The 19457-nt window shown below is 40.0% G+C and overlaps 1 protein-coding gene across 1 annotated transcript; it reads left to right on the forward strand.

The window, feature by feature from the left end:
- The first annotated feature begins 15617 nt into the window (after positions 1-15617).
- LOC135485078 (uncharacterized) lies at positions 15618-18829 on the forward strand. Its single transcript, XM_064766808.1, has 4 exons — positions 15618-15724; positions 16439-16823; positions 16966-17034; positions 17244-18829. The coding sequence occupies exons 2-4, from the start codon at positions 16440-16442 to the stop codon at positions 17361-17363; spliced, it is 573 nt and encodes a 190-aa protein (XP_064622878.1). The 5' UTR covers positions 15618-15724; position 16439; the 3' UTR covers positions 17364-18829.
- Positions 18830-19457: the final 628 nt, after the last annotated feature.

The following is a 19457-nucleotide window of genomic DNA, read 5'->3' on the forward strand; positions in this document are numbered from 1 at the left end:
GTAGTAAACGGTTGCGACAGTATGTTGACAGTCATGACTTTTCACTTCTTCTTTCTGATATTGGTATGCTATGATGCTATTCGTAAATGCGTCCATGACAACAAAAGTTGAATAAACACCTGACTTTTGTTGGAAATCTTGCTTGATGATTGACTAAAACAAAAAACAACGTTTGCTACAAAAATAGCTCATTTAAATGGATAGTCGTCGTGAGTTTTGAGATGTGATACTTCGTTCAACGTCCGTGCTAACTTTGATAAAAACAATGCAAAGGTATTAAATAAATGTCCATGGTTGAGAAAAAAACAACAAAAAAGATTAGGCTACCAGTTGCCCATAGGACCCTTAGAAGTATGTTAGTTCCTTCACATCACCAGCAGTACTGGAACAGGCCTGACGGAAGCTTTGAAACGCTATTGTGCGTCTTTGTTGAAAATATATTTTAAAAGGAAACTGATCCCCTCAAACCTCCTTGAAAAAGATAATCTCCTTTAATCCCCCTTTGGATATCAGATGGTAAGAAACCTGCACTGAGACTGATCAGATTTTCGAAAAGGTCTGCGTCAACCAAAGCTGAACCGAATCCATGTACATTTGTTAGTGTGTTTTGCGCCACTGCGTGGGTGATTTTGACAAGTTCAAGGTGATATGGACTGCATGAGTTTCAGTCTTCCTCTCCTATCAGTTTAAACGAGTTTTACGTCAATTTTTAATCTGTCTTTCAAAAGAAATTCAAGTTAAATCCGAAAAAGCGATTTAGTCAATTAAACACCCTTTATCATTATTCATATTAAAATACAATATGAAAGTTTAAAGAGGATAACAAAGGTATTTTTTATCATGGAATTGGCTTATCACCATTAGTCCTTCATTAGCTGTTATCATTTTCGCAACAGTCGATGTCGACTTAGAAAAATACATAATACATATAATACATTCCTCTCACTTTTTGATAATTTTTTGTCAACCATCTTAGCCGGAGATCCATTAGTATAAGGACTAGTTCTTGCCTTTAACATTGTCTTTATGCTCGTATTAGGCCGTTTCCTTGGCATGAATTGAAATTATGTCACCTCGCTTCCAAAGGAATTCCCATGATAGCAGTTTGAGAAATGGCTCACAGCTTTGCAATTGTCATCTTGTACTGTAATACATGTATATGATAAGCTACATCACTGGTTAGAGAAAATAAGTATCTCTTGTCTCGCGCTGTTCTCACACGGAACGACGCGTTGAAGACATTCCTTGGATGTTGAAGGCCTGCCTTCAAATGATAATATCGCCTTAACACGACATACTGCGCATGGTGAAAGATGTTACTTCTGAACTGCACAATATACGCGGCATTACCTATGAACTCGACAGGCTGCATTAGTCAACAACTGGTCATAGAGTCAATCAAACTTTCTCCTTTTAGTGTATATGAGTAAGATGGCCCATAGAGTAATAAGTGACTCACAAAGACCTAAACTCTAGTTGCCAAGGCAATGAGTAATATTCCGCGAATAAAAGACATATTGTTGCCAGATTATGAGCTTCTCTTCGTTGATGAGATACCCTTTGTTTGAAAAAGGACCTTAGATATCAGAAAGCCTAGAAATGGAGGATGTATCAGCTTTGTCTGTCTTAGCCATTTGAAACCAATATCGGACGAATTGAGTTGTACACTTTTCTAATCCCGACAGGTCATTCTCGTCTCAACAGAGAATAAAGGTTACAAAAGCTGGTGAATCTAAAGCTTTTGCCATTTTCTATGGGGATTGGGCTGATTGATTTGATCAGAAAGGTTATGGGGGTATTACAACATGTCAAAGGAGCAATACCCCCCTCAAACATGTCGAAACCAAGCCAAAAATACGATTCCCGAATCTGACTTCGGGTTATTGTAGGTATTCTTCTGGCTCCTTTGCAGATGAGCATAATTTTGAAACTATTTCACAATGATAGAAATCTCCCGATCCTTGGTGATGATATATCATGACCAACATTATCGATATTTCCACTCGACATGGTTATTATTCATCATTTGGAACATTTGACACGACCTCCACATCATCATGACCTTCAGAACCAGACGAGCAAAAATCACCAAGCAATTAATCTGTGAGCTTTTCGCTGACTTGGCCCTGGGTGATGCTCTGTCGAAGCTGGCAAACTACCATGACCCATCAGCCAGAGATGCACGCCTAAGACTAGAAGACAGCACCAGATACAATTAATTCCCGGCGTGTCAGGAATGCAGCCATCAGCAACGTTACCGAGGAAACGGGCAACATCCTCGAGAGTGGATTGGCGGATGGAAGTTCCTCTCAGGAATGGGGGTGTACCAACGACGTAACCGGCTAGCAATTTGGATGCGTCTTTAGAATTCGACTTTTCGAGATGTTCTATCCATGTTCACAGTTTGAACCTGTTAAGATGATTGCAGCAGACATCCGAATCGACTTTCTCGGCCAGAAGTGAAGCGTATCGAAAAACAGCACACGCCATTTACATTTCCTAATATGTACTTATCTCCGTCATATTCAAAGGAAGATACTGACTGTAACAATTATATCAAATTTTTTGAAAGAATCACAAGTAGTTTAGATTGCTCTTTTCACTAACAGGACTTCTAACACATCAAACACATGCGCCTGTATATATGTGAACATGTTTCACAGCTTGTGCATGTATCTTCCACCAGACCATCATAACCCGTTTCGAGAAAGGCTTGTACATTACATCTACACATGCCGTCACCATGGGATCCATTCGTCCTCCGTGATCTAGGTCTAGTATCCTTCACTTGGCACATACACCCAGAAGTACTGTACTTAATTACTGTCTAGTGTTCTTCATCATGCATCAAATAACGCTCCCCGTCTGAAGCTTCTATACCCCTTGGCATGTGCTATGTTGATGAGAGACGAGCTAAACATATACGAGTATGCTATACTGTAGTTCACATCACATAGACGAGATGTTTGGGAAGTTTATTTTTTATTGGCTGCAGGCACCATTTCGATGTAAACGCATTGATTAGTTAAGCGCATCTTGTATGACAGTTTGATGACATGATTTTTACACATATGAACTGGAAGTGTGCCTCAACCATGCAGTGAAGAGGCTGCTGGTAAGTGCAACAAAATTATCATCTGTATAGTTTCATCTTGAAGCGGTCGTAATTTCATGTCAGACTCTTGAACAACAATTTTTCAAGTTGGGTATCAAAATTCATTCGCAACAAGGCGGTTCATGATAGATATTTGTGTGATCTAATTTCATTACATAAACATTGCAAATAACGAAAAGTATAGGCTTTGCAGCACTTGTAATTATTTGCCAGATTTACGCAATATGAAAAGAATTATTGCCGCACTTCACTGTCACCAGTCTGGGCATAGCAATTTCGTGATATAATGTTACGAAGCCCCCTCATTATCCTGGCAATTTTCATCCCCGCGATCACTCGCTATTATGGAGGCCGCATAGTTGTAAGATATTCATCTCATTTCTTTGGTATGCTGTAGCGCACATATAGAAAGCGCTCGGCGGCTAATTTAGTCTTCAATTTATGGTTATAAATTGTTACAAGCGATGACAATACGATATTGATTGGCAGACTCGTCGACATTGGGTCCGGCCCTAATCATTAGCAGAGAGTGTCTACAATGGGCGTTTGGTTCCCGGAGATTAAACGCCGAGATTGCCATCGTTTTCAAGCTTTTTGTTCATCACGTTGTTATTCATCAGATTCTGTTGTCCACTGCCGTCCATTACAATCGTTTTGTCGCGAACATTTAATTTTCAATGTGCTTTGCCTGAACTAAACGTCGGCGGTGGTGGTGTAATTTGAGATCCAAGGAATAAAAGGTCCTGAAAATGATATCGTTTATTCGCCGCACGTCACTGCGGCCATTGCTCGTTGTGTTTGGCACATTTTGGATATTTCCGGTTGTATGTATTCATCTGCCCTCCGACCGTTTCTGAAGCGCGGAACAGCACAGATTTCCAGAAGAAAATAATCCGAGGTCGAACAATGGTCTAAATGACACGGAGAGTCGAACCCGTGACCACCAGATCGAAAGTCCAGCATTCTAATCGGTGAACCACAGAGGTTTTTCATGTTAGAGTTGAGATTTTCTTCGCCTGTAATAGCCAGGCTATGGCAATATGAACCGTGTGTGAAATTGAGCGAATTTTTATTTCACACACGCTTCAGATCACCATGGCCAGCCCGGGGGAAAGGCGATCGAAAAAGACGACGAAAGGCAATCGTCGTTGTTTTTCTGCAAAACTCATGGTTGCAAGTCAGCAGGGAGCAAAAATGTGCGCTCGCTTTCTATGAGTTTAAGGTGAATTTGAAGAAGAAAAAAAACATGCCATCATGTGTGTTAGAACATTTCGGAAGCAATATTGGCGACCTGTTCTAATCAAATGTTGTTCGCTTTAATTTTGAAGTTTTTCTATCGAATTGCGCTTGCGCTTGTCTGAACCGCGCAAACAAACAAATAACCACCATTCGCTTACTGCACAGAGAAGGAGAACGTTTTCTTGTAGCCAGTGATGATGTCGTCTGAAGGGGCAACCGTTCTTTGAAAATTTCAAAAATTTGAAATTTTGATTTTGATTTGAAATTTTCTTATAAAAAAATGTAAGCTTATGTAAATACGCGTTGAATATTTACACCTTCTACATTGTATATTGGCGCAAAAAATTGCTTGATATAGTATTGAACAGGGTTTTATTGCGGTTGGTATTAATTCGCGTAGTGGTATGCGCACTAAAACAATGACCCATTCAAAGCTAATCAGTGCTTCACTTACACAACCTGTATAATCAGATAAATGTCAGATATTTCCGGCCTCTTCATCCTTCCTTTCTTAACAACGGGTCCATTTACCCCCTGCTCATTAATGGCTAATCAATCCCGCCCCTTTATGACCCTCATTGTCACAGATTGCCACCAAAACAATCCTGGTAATTAAAGACCCCATTCTTTAGCTCATTTACGGACCATCCAATTAACACCTCATCAAAGACCCCAGGTGCGCTATTTTACCATTCTTGTGATTTTTGGCATGTTTTTTTATCCAATATGACACCATAGGCGGGAAAGGCTCAGCGGGCTCAAGTACCCCTTAAATTCTGAACCAAAGGCTTTCACAGTCAGGTGAATACCGGTTGCCATCTTACCACATTTAAAACATATTCAAACACCCAACGGGGTGTTAAAGACCTAAAACCTAGATACGCCTACTTATACTCTAATAAATACAACTTCGTCAAGGCATCGAACAGCTATAACAAGGGCCCTTTCAAATGTCAACCAGAAAAGGGGACAGTATTACTATAATAACCTATTTCATCTTAAGTTTATTCACCAAATATATGACAAAATATACATTCTAAACATCACTTCACATACAAAATATTTTAAGGTGAGATCAACTACTGAACCAACCAAACCAAAAAGGGTAGGAAAAAATATTCTAGAGAGGGTCAAAGCATCAACCAGGCCTAATAAGGACCCATAACAACAGTCACTTCATGTCCAGTATCAAATTACTTGCCACATTGCTGACCTATTAAAATTTGTGTCCAATCCAACATTTCTGAGGTCGCTTTTTGAAGGGGCTGATCAAGGGCTGATATGAGGGTCAACACAATTCTATATATTAACTACTTGATATTATAATTTTCGAGCTTGATCATAATTAATTACAGTAACGCAAATGAGGTGTAAATAAGGGTTGATCAAGGGGTCTTATACATGCACTTGGTCAAGGCATACAGGTATCCAAGTATACGTCAAGTCAAGGGCCAGAATAAAATGGACATAATACTGATAATAGTGCTTTAATTGTTTTCCACATGCGTGCAGAGTTTTTGTTAGAAAAAACATACCAGTAATTAAACTTTTCTATCATTTTATTCCATTGGGTAAATGTATCCAATGTCGAGAAAGACTATTGATGAACACCAACAAGCTAAATAAAGCACCATGAAGATAAAATCAGAATGACCCGGTAGTGGTTTTGAATCATAGAATGCACAATGCAGTTATATTTCCCACGTGTATCCCAGGACAGACACAATTATAACGGATCGAAGGGTCTGTCATGTTGCTGACAGTCTCTAGAGCCCTTACGGTAATGGCAATGCCAATATTTTCACCACCGGGGTTAAACTGACCACTCTCATACATAACTGACATCAAGTTTGACAGACTCAAGACTCCTTTGTTTTCTTATATTAATCTTTAATGATTCTTTGCAGCGGTATACATGTTCCTTGTAGTTTTTTGCTGTATCTAACGTTAACCGAATTGTTTAAAAGTTTTAGTTTGTATCAAACTAGTACACACTGCGTTCGTGTACTGCCATGTATCTACAATAATTTCAAGTAGCAGATGATATAGGCTATACATAAAATTATAGACTACTGTATTTGGATATGTATTTACATTTTGTATATGTATAATCATCAAACCCACTCGTCATGACCTGCAAATTTTGACGTGATTCTCTTCATAAAGGTGACCAAAGGGTAATTGAATATTCCCTGCACTGTTCAAATAAATCCCAGAATGACCCCGGCTCGTTCCAAAGAATTCAACTTAAATTGACATTTGAATTTTATCCCGTTAAGTTCGGGATATTCGTCATCGTAGAAATGATTAGGTGACTCCCTTTAAATTATCAAAAGTCGTCCCACGTCGTGACGCCATTGCCTTTCAGCGCCATCAAACAGAGTTGTGAGAAGAAACCAATTGGTGATATGTATCTCATAATTTTAGCGCCACCATTGTCCGAGTCATACTATAGACTCTCATCACCATCGTAAAAACAGCTCATCTCTCTGATACTTCATGTATATTTCAGTATCCGCTTATTGTCCACGCTGTCAAGTGCATCAATCTTTAATCACCCGGTTGAGTTTTTCGTGACGCCCGTGCGGATTTTCTCACTGGATTCTTCGATGCACAGGATCTTATTGTGTACAAATACGCAGTGCATTTCTTTGTTTCCCGCTTCTGCTATAAAAGCAACAAATGGGAAAAGATTTGATTAGAAGCAATTGCAATATTGTGCATGAGGACAGCATAGCAATCCAGGTTATATGATAACAATGTAACATTTTGTTTAGTGTTTCCATTTCTGAGTGTTTCCCTTTATTGTTTGGAAACACTGAATGACATATTGAGACGTTTTCTCTGTTTCCCCCAATGGAAACTTCATGGCCTCTCTAGCTGTTATTGTAGGGAAACACTGAAATATGATACCAAAAAAAATGTTACACCGGCAAGCCTGGATTTTGGTTTCTGGCACTCATAATATTGTCTTATATGTACTCGCAATATTCAATGAGAAATGCTTTTTTTAATAAGTTGCCTCTTGACAGATACATCCGATTGAACGTTGTATGTATTCACAGCGGGGCTGCTCTTCAAACATGGCGGTAAATTTCACATCAAATGTTAACATGAATATACGGCAGTTGAAATCCCACAGTCGATTTAACTTGAATATCAAGCCCTAAATAACAAATGATCACGGCTTCTTATTTCCTTATTGCTACAACTTCGCACAGGCCATTGACTGCTCAAGCCGATTGAAAACCTTTCAAAGTGCGATAATCTTTCTGAAGAGTTACTATAGACTTCACCCCGTCTTATTCTTCCCTCGCGCTGACGAGGTATAATATCGTGAAATTTCGATTCATAAATATCAATACAGATAACACCTGTGTTCGCCTATCATATCATTAGTGGGAATCCTCCTTTCATACCAATACAATGAAAGGACACCTGTATGTAAGAATAGAATGAGAAGCGATTTAGAGAAATTAAAATAGGACATAAGTCCACACCCCCTTGGTGGCATATCCCCATGGTTCATTCACAGTTATGACGAGTTATTATACTTGTTGGACAACCAATTGAGATTTCTTCCAGCCTATTTTTCGGACCCAGACGGGCATGCGGAATGCATAAGGTCCCGCCCACTGTTTCGGCTATTCACAAGTCACACCTGGGTTTTATCCATTTAAAGCCTAATGGCAGTTCCTTTTGATTTGGGCAAATCATCAAATTGGTGGTAAGCCTTTAACAAAGCCTGATAAAGTGCCTCTCAAGAGAAACCTAGTGTAAAAATTGCGTATCCGTCCACAGCGTGTATATACGAGACCGCTGTGCGGTTATGCATTTTGATTTGAATTCAAAAGCAATTGAAATCGCACAAAATGTGCTTGAATCTGCATACGAATTGTGCAGAAGAATAGACGCAACCACGTGAAATTGCGACAAGTTTTTTGTGAAAGGCCAAACCGTTACACACCTTGGTTTTGGACAATTACAGACCTCTGCTGAGATATGACCTCTGTCTCCTTTCACCCCAAACAACTTGAAGATAGGTGACGAGTCTTATTGTAGATATCATTGTGTGTCGACTGCACAGGCTGGCATAGCCATCTTCACTGTATCTTATAATTGTCACCTCTCTGGTGCATATACTGCACACTACCCCAATGCATACGTCCCTTGCAATGTTTACAAAGCCATAACCATCTTCACTCTATCTTATGATTGTCACCACTGTGGTGCATACTGCATACTGCCCCAATACATACGTCCCTTCCAATATTGACAAAGCCTTTCTTGCAATCGATGACACTTTCAATGGCTCATGTCAAGTACCAAAATTACGAAAATGACTAACGGCTTTTACTTTGCAGCGAGCAGCAACAATATGTATGGCAAAGTCCTATCTCCATATGCAGTATCCATGATGTACGTACAAGTATGAACATGTAATCTTCATGCAAACAAGAGTATTAATCAATCTCCATGTATACTTGATATTATCACTTCTGTCTTGGTCATGAATTATCCTATTACCAGAGTAAATTTGTTAGGAAGGAAAACAACATGTAGCTATCATCAGCATGCATGTATACCATCTTCTGAAATATCAATATCAAATGATTACACATATTCTGCCAATTTCGCTCAAGATTAATATCATCCAAACAGACAACAAAGCTTGCGTGATCCATGTAGATAAAATCGGTGGCTAATTTCATATTTCCGCCGAAATCACACCCTAAATTAACACCTGGGCCGCAGTAGGGTTTCAAGCGACAATAGACCCGCGCACCATGCGATGATTTGCAAAGATCGCAAAGGTTAACCTCTGCATGTTTTCAGAGTCAACCTTAATCGGAATGTGACATTTATCCCGCGCTATCAGATCTTGGAATGCCTGCTTCCATTCAATTTCGATCATAGGATGAAATCTGGCAATGTCAAGCTGCCTGGGGGTGAAGATGATTAGGAATCGCTCAACCGAGCGCCACTGAGCACTATCAATGCGGAGCGATCTTATTTTTATTTACGCACTTAACCTAATAATTGACTGGTTTGCGCATTAAGTGTAATTCTATATCATTTTTTAAAAATTTTTCTCTTTATGATTATTGTGTTCGAGTCCAGTTGCTTAGGGGTATTTTGAAATCAAGCGGTTTAATTTTATTTCATGAAGTATATCGAGTGGAAGGAGGTCATTATAACTGTTACCATAAAGCGGGTTTTGAGATTTTTATAGACCAATGTTGATGATAAAAACTGCTGTCTGCTGGATTAACCCACTTTGTTATGTCGTCAACAATACGGTGTGAACTCATTGTCCAACAAGCACGTGGTGAAATCTAAAAAATACTGCATGTCAGTACTCAAGTGATGATTTTCTCAGCCGTTTTCAGTCTTGGAACGCTTGCTAGATTCTTCTTTGTATAGGAAATTTTGAAAATTGCCATGTCTGACCAGGAGATGAAGTGGTATCAGTGATGAAACAGTATATAATTTGATTTAAATGAATTATAAGATACACTTGTATGAAAACTCATTAGCAAGGAATACTCGTAGAACCACGGAACAGTATTATGTAATTTTTGCACATAGAAGGAAAACAGTTTCGTTCGCTTTTCACAATTTCAATCAATTGCATAATAATACATTTTATGGTAATCTAAAATATCATTTAAAATAGATTAGGCGAGACAAAATTGTGCAACGATCACATTATATCGAAATTGGTTTGTTTTAGTCTTTTCTTGTCTGAATATGCTTCAATGATAATGTGATATATCTTTAGATTGGACCTCATTAGCACCACTTAACACAGCGTGGTTTGTTTTATTGATACTTTAAGAAATTGTGTGTGTTTCGCTATCCGCCATTCCATTGGTTTTGCGTACCGAGAGTTCCTTCTGAACCAATATGCGAAATTCAGGAAATCTTCGAATAATGCACTGTTGTGAGATTGCGAGGTAACAGAGTGCTGGACTGGAAGTAATATGAAAACACGACCAGCGCTTGCCATTAAGCCCCCAAGCAAGTATCACTTCTATTCTAATCTGTTTTATGACTCGGACAAAAGAGAAGTCTTCTGCCAGGGGCTTTGATGGGATGCTGGCTACTGTACACGAGAGGCGATGTTGATAAACACTACTCGAGGCAGAATCAGAATGTTCATACTGCTCCTGCAGCCATTCTGTTGGCTGTTGGACTTTAGAGTCGGCGGAATCCTTTTGTTATCGACGCAGAAGGAAGGCCAACCTATTTAGCTCAACGGTGCTGGCTACTGTACACCAAGAGGTGCTGGCAATGATCTGAACACTACACGGGACGGAATCATGATGTGAAGACTGCACGTGGAGTTCTGTGAGCTGTTTGACACTTGCGCCGGAATCGTTTTCTCGAGAAGGCAGGCGTAAGAAAACGTTCCTATTCTCTGTAACAACCACAGGGAAACAAACGAAACCTCTCCGGCGACATGTTAACTAGCATTTGTATGTACGAGTAAGAGCGAGCCTTGTATATTTCTGATTTTGTCATGAAATTTTGAAATACAATAAAGTGAAACGTAAACTGTACTTAGAAACATTCCACGAGTCCAACGTATTACTGCCGCTCCATTCCTTTGGCCTCATAAAGTACCCACCCATTCCCTCTCGCTTATCCCCAACCACGATGCGACTAAGAGCACATAGTATACGTGGCTAATGATCTTTGTTTCGCTTCATCAGAAATGAATCCCCGTAATCACCGGCTGACATCGATTCTCAATGGCGCTGCTTCCGCTAGTTTTAACGCCATATGACTAAGTGGGTGGGAGCGTTTAATTAGCAAATGACCGTCGGATCTAACCGACTCATCATGTTAACGATAATTTAGCAATTAGTGGCTTGTCATCCAGATCCAGGTTAATTGATTGTTTCGTCAAAGTTCATTTCACCGGTTTGGCAGTAGGATTGGGGAGACAATGTAAGATTAGGGGACGCATGGAATTGACAAATAGCAATAAGCAGCTACCAACTCAATTGGTTTTGACAGCCTCATCCTGGACTGAAAGCAATACACAGTATCCCATAAAGGGAGGGTGAAAATTGAATGAAGATATTTGCCTCATATATAAGCAGTTTGAATTGGTCACTTTAAGTGGAGACATCTTCCAAATAAGGACGAAAATGAACATCAATGATACTCTTCTAGCCGCGCAAGAACAAATCACTTTCTTAATTTACCTCAGAAGAGAAGAGGTCCTCAACAGCCGAAAATATCAATGTGGCAAATGTGTTTCACCGGAACTGACAAGCTGACATGTCAAGCATACGCAATCCAGAAGCTGTGATGTCCTTTTTAATATTCACGGGGGTTATAACAGAGTAAGGGTCATTCAACAGAAGAAGAGACCAACAAGGCAACGGCCAAAGTGAGCACCGATGTGTTTTGGTAAGTCCTCTTATGACAGGAAGCTGTCAGATATTACTATTTGTTGATCCTTTCCGATGTCCAGTATGGGATGCTTCTTTCCAATGTGACCACAAGTGTCACTTGACGCTGCCACCCTACCGGCTGGCGGCGCATTTTGCTGTTAACTTAGTTGCAACTTGACAGGACAATATTCCTCTCTATGTTCGGAGTGCAAGGCATTTTAACATAAATATACGAGGTAAGCGAAGATGTTCAATATCTTAATATGAGTGGACGCCAAGGATTCAATAAAGCGTCTTGTTCCAAAACAACCTCAAATCTGTTGCTTCTTAAAGACGTGAAACCTTTCTCAAGCTACTTTCCAACTTGAGAACGACAGGATAGGTTTCAAGTCGATGGTCCAAGTCACCATGTGCATCAATGCAATCCAGGTATGTGTCCTCAGTATATAAAGAATGTCTCTCAATGAAAAATTACACAGGTTTCTGCATCAATTCACTTTAATCTGTCATCAAATATAAGATGAGAGTCCTTTTTCCCGAGTTGTCCACGTCTCAGCTTTGTTAACTCTACTTCGTTGTTACATGGATGTAGAAACCCCAAACCGAATGATTGTGCTGCATAGCTTTACCATCGCCGTGAAATGACGCAGCTTCAAGTCCCTCTTCAGTTGATGGCTGACTCAGATTGGTGTTGTCGATTTCAACCGTACTTTGCTTGGACCAACTCTACATTTAGGTGTTATGTGACATTGTAAGTTGACTGAGATACAGAGAATTCTCTTCGGCAATTGTGTGACATGTTTCTTGAGTCACCCCTACCCTTCACACCACCAAGGACGAATAGTGTCTACTCTTGCTTAGAGAAATTCTATTTCAACTGTGAAAATATTGTTATTCCAAGGCACATGTATCAAAATGTACTCAATCTCAAGCTTTATCCCGAAATGGTAAACTTGGACCTGGTGTAACTGTACAATGGTGTATGCCATGGGATCAAATGTCCGGGGAACAAGGGATTCCGTTGAGCGTTTTTAATCTGTGAGGTAATGACGGTCATGGTCTCTTAGAACCATAATCATAATCTGTAGTAAAACGATAGGGCCGGATGCTTTTTCCAGGGGATTATTTTCCACTGCAACACCGGTCATCACCTTACAGATTTGGTACATGCCTTTCCCCTACTACATTTTTTTCTTCTCATGTCGAAGTTTTGGGACACCCTGTCTATTGGGGATATCCGAAGCGAGATGTCTCAAAAGGGATACAGACAGGTATAATCCATTATCCTGGAAGGTAACGTAACCATCATTTGGCTCCTTCACTTTCTTCTGAAACCAAATTCAGGCTCGGAAAATTGTCAAACAGATTTCCGATTCAGAAAATAACAATATGGGGCCAAAAAGGGGCATGTACAGCCCTCTTGAGCTGTCAGTCGGAGAAGAAGGAACTGTTCTCGGATTGGCTGCACTGCGGGGTAAGTGGCACTTCAAAGAATGCACGCCCGGCGACGGAAACTCGGCAGTGAAATTATGACGACATCTTCACCGGGTGAAAACCGATACATGTAGGAAGGACCCATTGAGGTCTGCATGCTCGCAAGATGAGCAGACGAGACTATATTCTTTGGCAGACGACAGCTTTTGTTTTCAAAGGATGGAAAAGAAACTGAACACTGCTGCAGTGAGGGATTCGCCCTCTTCACTCTGATGCAAATCCGGTTTGAAAATTTCGACAGGTTGTGCCTCATTTCCGGCTGTCCCCATGGTCGGGCTGAACTTCCTGTGACGTTATTACTGGAATGGTACTGACGGGGAACTAAAAGCTGTTATCAACTAAAATCCGAAAATTAAGGATTTTAAGGTTTGACTAGAACAGTGTGTTATCGATAAAAGCATACTTGAGATAATAACATTTAACCCTGTGATATTAAAACATGACTTTGGGAATAAATTTCGAAGTCAGTTTTCTGCTGCCGAGATATTACGAGTAAATTGTTCTGACATAATGCATGGTAATAGGGGCACTTGACTTAGTGATGGAAATTAGAAGGTTCAGGAGCTACATTAGTTGGTTGTGTCCTTAAGTAGACTACTAAGAGTAGTTTATGACCAAACCACTAAACATCACCTCAATTGCGTGATTAAACGTCATTTTTTCTACAGCAGTTCATTTCACTGTTAGAGAGATGGTACTAATATCATCTATAAACGTATGTAGCCAAAGGAATACTTTTCAGTCAAGGTTCTGTACATCTCGCTCATATGACCTTCCCAGAGCCGGCTGAAAATGATTTGGCATAAGTAACGTTAATCTTGTCGTCAGTTTAAGGTTCAATGTAGGTACATATAATATCTCTTATTAGACTTTCTTATCGCGCTCAAAATAAAATATCTTTGAAGAATGTCAATCGATTGAATTCGTCTGCCACTCGCATTGGAAAAATCTTCCGAAACAAACCGAGGTCAAGTGTGGGTTGAATCGTGTCATCAGAGATGTTTCAACTTCTTGAAGGTTTGTTGACACTTCATTCAGACTTCTTGTAGCTGTCGTCACGGGGCTGAACACAAGGCACACAGGTTATAAATCATACCTGACGCACTGTGTTACGTTACTTCGAAATAAATTGATACCAAGATCTAGTTTCTTTAAAAACATTTAGGCATACGAACAGTGGTGGGATTTTTTCCCTTATATCCTTTAAAATAGGCTTTAAAACAAAAACTACTGAACCGAATCGGGCGATCTTGGTATCATTCCTCTCCTAGAAAGATTGCCCATCCACTGATAACAATGGTTTTAACCCCCTGGTAGTGGAAGTATCCGGTTGCGTTTTTTCTGGACCACCCTGTATAATAAGCCTTTATCGCATTGACCCACAGCTGTCAACATGACAGACGTAGAAATGGCAATTCCAACCGTTGATACTCTACTTTGAAGCCACTTCATTTGTGAATGACACATATCATTCTCTCCAGTGCTTTTATTCAACCCTTAAACAAGGCTAAAGAGTACTGGAACATTCACTCAAATCATCTAAGGTATTCCCAATAACCCTTGGTTCAGGTCAATTGTTGCTAGATCACGGTGATGGTGTACGTGGGCTGATAACAGTAGAGTGAGAACAAGAAGGTGTTTGCTTGAAGTGAGTGCTTTTATTATCGGTTCGATATTGGTTTTAAGTGACAAAATATCTAATCGACAGGTTGAGGGCTCTTCGAAGGCAGTTAAACATGCCTCTTAACTCAACCTTCTATTTTAACGCGGCCAGCTAATGTTTATGTGAAACAAAAAATTGAAAATAAATCATTAGGATTAATTAGGTGTAGTGCATTCTGTCGACTGATATTTCAATTACATGACTACGATCACCATGTCCAAGGGCAAAGACTGACCCAAGCAGCAGACAAACTTCTCCTCTTAAAAGTACATGTAAGCTTACTACATTTGCTTTTATATTTATGATGAAGCTACTGTTCACCTACAGGTGAAATCGAACCAATGACATCCATGAAAATGAGTAGTACCTAACTGCAGCGCAGCATATCAATTGGTTAGTAATGGTTCTGTAGTTATCTGGTGACATTAATCCAATACCGTTCCCTGTGCACGATGATGACTATACTGATTTCCTACAGGTGCAATCGAACCCTTGACAACTTAACCATATACCAATGAGCAGTCCTGAACTACACCACGAGGCATCTCAACATATCAAGTGGTTGGTAATGGTTTAGTAATTAGCTGGCGACATTATTCCGGTACTGTTCCAAGCTTGTGCGCGTTGATGACTACCGTAGGACTGCTTCCCTACAGGTAAAAATCGATCGGCTAGCGAGGTATACGTGTGTTGGGGAGGCCAGGGTTGATCGATAGCGGCAAACCATTACTCATACTATGTGAAACAGCCTGCCGCCATTTTGGAGACGGGAACTGCGGATTATCGTGATTTCAGCAAAACGGTCTGGTCTGTATACCTTCTTATTTATTGTGTACCTTTTCGATATATCGTATTTGAGGCGGAGCAAACGAGCATGACAATGTAGCGAGATGAAGAACGTGATCCGTTTGAGATTCTCCGCATCGTGTTCCCAAAGTCTCGTGTATGCAATAAAGCCGTACATTCTTGCGTACATCTCATTCACAGTTGCAGTCGAGCTGCGGCCTGTCATATCTGTTGTTGAGCAAGAAGAATATCCATAGGGTGTGCGTTATTGGTACCAGGGAGTTTTTGGACTGCAAATCCCCCGAAACGCCAACGTGAACGCCTATCCCATTGTTCGAACTCCTGATAACTATGTCGAGCAATTGGGTAGGCGTTCGCGTTGACGTTTCAGGGGCGAAAACTATCGATTTGATTTGATGATACCATCAATACGTCTCAAGTGAATTCACTCTTTGGTGCCATCAGACAAAAAGCCATGCACTTAGCCATTCAAATCGTCGAAATGACTGAGGCTTATAGTGAAGAAGTGACAGGTGGTTGATATCAACGGCAATCGAACTATCAGCATAGTAAAACGAAACAGCCTTGATAGTCAGCGAAATGACTATACCTGGACGCCCAATACCCTGGCCATGGCAAGAGCTGGCTTGGTATCCCATTTCTTAATGATCCCAATGAAAGTAAATATTAATGCCTTCAATGCACACTGTGACAGGAGAATCTTACCTTTTTCAGCATGGATCCACCGCGTCGTCCTAGCTACGGCTACGACCAGAGTACTGGAAAGAAAGCCTACTGGTCACCACCGTACGCCTCAGAACAGAACCCAGAGACAATCAAGGTCGTCCAGCCCCGAGATGGGAATCCAGACTACTCGATGTCCAAGGCCATGATCCCAAGCATCCTGATGATACTCTTTGGGGGAACCAATTTCGTGGCTTTCCTCACCTTCGCCGGCTTCTCGTTGATGTTCCATGCCGAGTTCTTTGTTGGTTCTGTGGTGTATATGGCCACTGGAATCGTTGGTGTCGTGGGGTCGCTGAAGAAGCAGCGCTTGAAGGAGGTGGTCGTACTGCTCCTTATTGGAGGTGTCGGATCTCTTTGTATGGGAATTTCTCAGGTAAGGAAGAGTCATTCCGTTTGTGGCTTATATTGTGGTAATATGTGTGCCCGTGCCTTCACCAGTTCATATTACATGTAGAACTGATTAATATCATTACAAAGTTTACAGGTGAGAATACCGATGTTGATGTATCTTGCAGGTCGTCCTGAGATCGGAACTCCTCTCCATTGAGAGGTACCTCTACAAAAGCGACCCCAGGGAAGCCCCGGTAAGTATGTTTTCTCTCAATCATGTGTGTTTAAAACTCGGGAGCAGTTTGTTCAGCATGCTTTAGAAGATGGATCCTACTGTCAAAGATTCACGATGTGTAGCTCTGCTAATCTCTAAGACTAAAGAGCAATGGGGTTTGAATATACATATATAATATATATAATTAATATTTTGTTACTGTAACCAACTGTATCCTCTTCCTTTCAGTTCATGATTGGCTTCTCGATCATCCTGTTGATGATTTCCCTTGTCACCATTGGCGTCTCTATCGCTCTCATCATCATCCCGAGCAAGCTGGTGTGTTCGTGTTGGAGACGAGACGAGTAATGTACGAGTACATGTAAGAGGCCTGGAATTTCCAACTTGAAATCACCGTGAAAATTCACACAAACAATTTTGACGTGCTCATTTTCCAAATTTCTGAATTGATTACTTGATCTTGCTGTTGCATGTTGATGCACTAGTGTATAATAGGCAGCTGCTGATATTTTGGAAGTATCAACATTGGAAACAAAAATACTAAACATATCAACTTCATTTTAATGATATTTCAGTTATATTGTAGTATCTGTGGTATTGTGTTGTGTTAATACTCATTTATTGTTGCGTGTCAAATCAAGAACGATACAAGTATGATATACATGTATGGTACTCGACAGTTACAGATTATGAACGACGAAGTCTGTGGTGTCATCAGGTCCTGTAAATTCATCTACGCGACACTAAATCATCTTTTATACTTAGGAGCCATCGGGAATTTTGTTTTTCAAATCGTTGATCGTCGATGAAACCCATTATCTTCTTCGTACTTCGTCATTCGTAGCTCTTCGTAAGGCTTACATACATGTATACGGTCATGTTCCAGATATGACACGGAGGTACCGAGCCTTTAAATTTACGAGACCCAGTACGTCAGGTAGTCTAGTTTTTGGATTTATGACTGTTTTGTCACTTGTTTATGTGTTCCATTTACTTTGCCATATTTACATCGTTATTTTTTGTGATATTTGAATCATGTATATACCATTTCATGAATTAACAGTGCTAGTCATATTCCCTTCCTTGACTATAATATTGCACCACTGTTGAAATTTACTTACCATGTTAGCTATCTGCTGCTACGTGTATGCCTAGTCTATTCTTCCAGAGAAATATATGCGTACTTGAAAGCACACTTGATAGCTCGTTGTATGGTTGTAAAGACGCACTTAAAAATAGATTACCCGAGTGTTAGATTCGAAGTCCGTCCAGTTCGGCCACAACATCGGACGGGTTTTCCGTGATGTTCCAAATTCCTGCCATGATATTTTATATTTTGTCATTCATCTATTAAAAAGGATGTTCTTCAACCATGAACGTGAAACAGGCACAGCGAGTCCGTCCAATTTATTTGGTACAGTATACATTAGTTATCACACATCTTTTATGATTTTATGAATGCGGGAAGAAAGGCGAAATGTTAAATTTCTGAAGCAAAACATTTTACGACTTTCATCAATTTTTTTTCTATCAATCAAATATTAACGGAATGCATATTGTTTTCATTACAAAAAAAACGCTGAAACGCACAAAGAAAGTAAAGGAATTTTGGTGTCTTTAATTGATTTCACGTAAAATAGCAATTGATATCAATTTCTCCCGCCCACATAAAGTTTAGATGTATATAAGAAGGATATAAACAGTACGTGTATGTCTACCAATTGGTGCATTTGTTTTTAAGTTTATTTGCTGTATTTACTGTAGCGATATTGCAATTCATTCCATGGCAAATAAAGTTTTGATATTCAATCGAATTCGTTGTATGTATTTTTGATTTCCATTGCTTTATATTACTAGTAAATGAAATAAAACCTGTCATAACTTTCCGTCGAAAAGATTGGGTGAATGTTTTTTAACTTGACGCCCTCGTCACCATCTTGTCAATGTAGTGAGTAATTCAACTACTTTATGACCAACCAATATCAAGTCGCTTTTTCCAACACCGGGGAAACGGAACTATACCAAATGAAAACTCATGAGCTGGAGAGTGGACCAAAATAAACCTTGCGAGTAGGTTAGGGCCTCAGCTGTTTAACATCCACATATCACACAGACGCGGATAAGTGCCTAGATGTAGACTTTTGCAACACTTCAACTCAATCCAGCTGTTCGGAGCAGGGTAAATGAATATTTTCCCATTGTATGCGGATCATATCCCAAGCGAAATGATCCGAATCGATAACACACATATATTCTTGGGCATGGAAATGCTCTATCAAGCAATTTTTTGACGGACAACTCCAAGGCATATTTAACGTAAAGCTGGGTCACATATTCCGGACGAGCCAAACGACATGTAATCAGTCTTGATAATTAACTCATCATGTTAAAAAGCCTACTCATTTCGTGTAGAACAAGTATTCATACCACTTAAGGCAGTCC

Source organism: Lineus longissimus, chromosome 3, assembly GCF_910592395.1.
Source record: "Lineus longissimus chromosome 3, tnLinLong1.2, whole genome shotgun sequence".
In the NCBI taxonomy this organism is placed as follows: domain Eukaryota; kingdom Metazoa; phylum Nemertea; class Pilidiophora; order Heteronemertea; family Lineidae; genus Lineus; species Lineus longissimus.

Coding starts and splice junctions, on each gene's coding strand:
- LOC135485078 (XM_064766808.1), top strand. CDS start 16,440: ATGGATCCACCGCGTCGTCCTAGCTACGGCTACGACCAGAGTACTGGA. Junction 16,824..16,965: donor TTTGTATGGGAATTTCTCAG/GTAAGGAAGAGT, acceptor TGTATCTTGCAG/GTCGTCCTGAGATCGGAACT. Junction 17,035..17,243: donor GCGACCCCAGGGAAGCCCCG/GTAAGTATGTTT, acceptor TCTTCCTTTCAG/TTCATGATTGGCTTCTCGAT.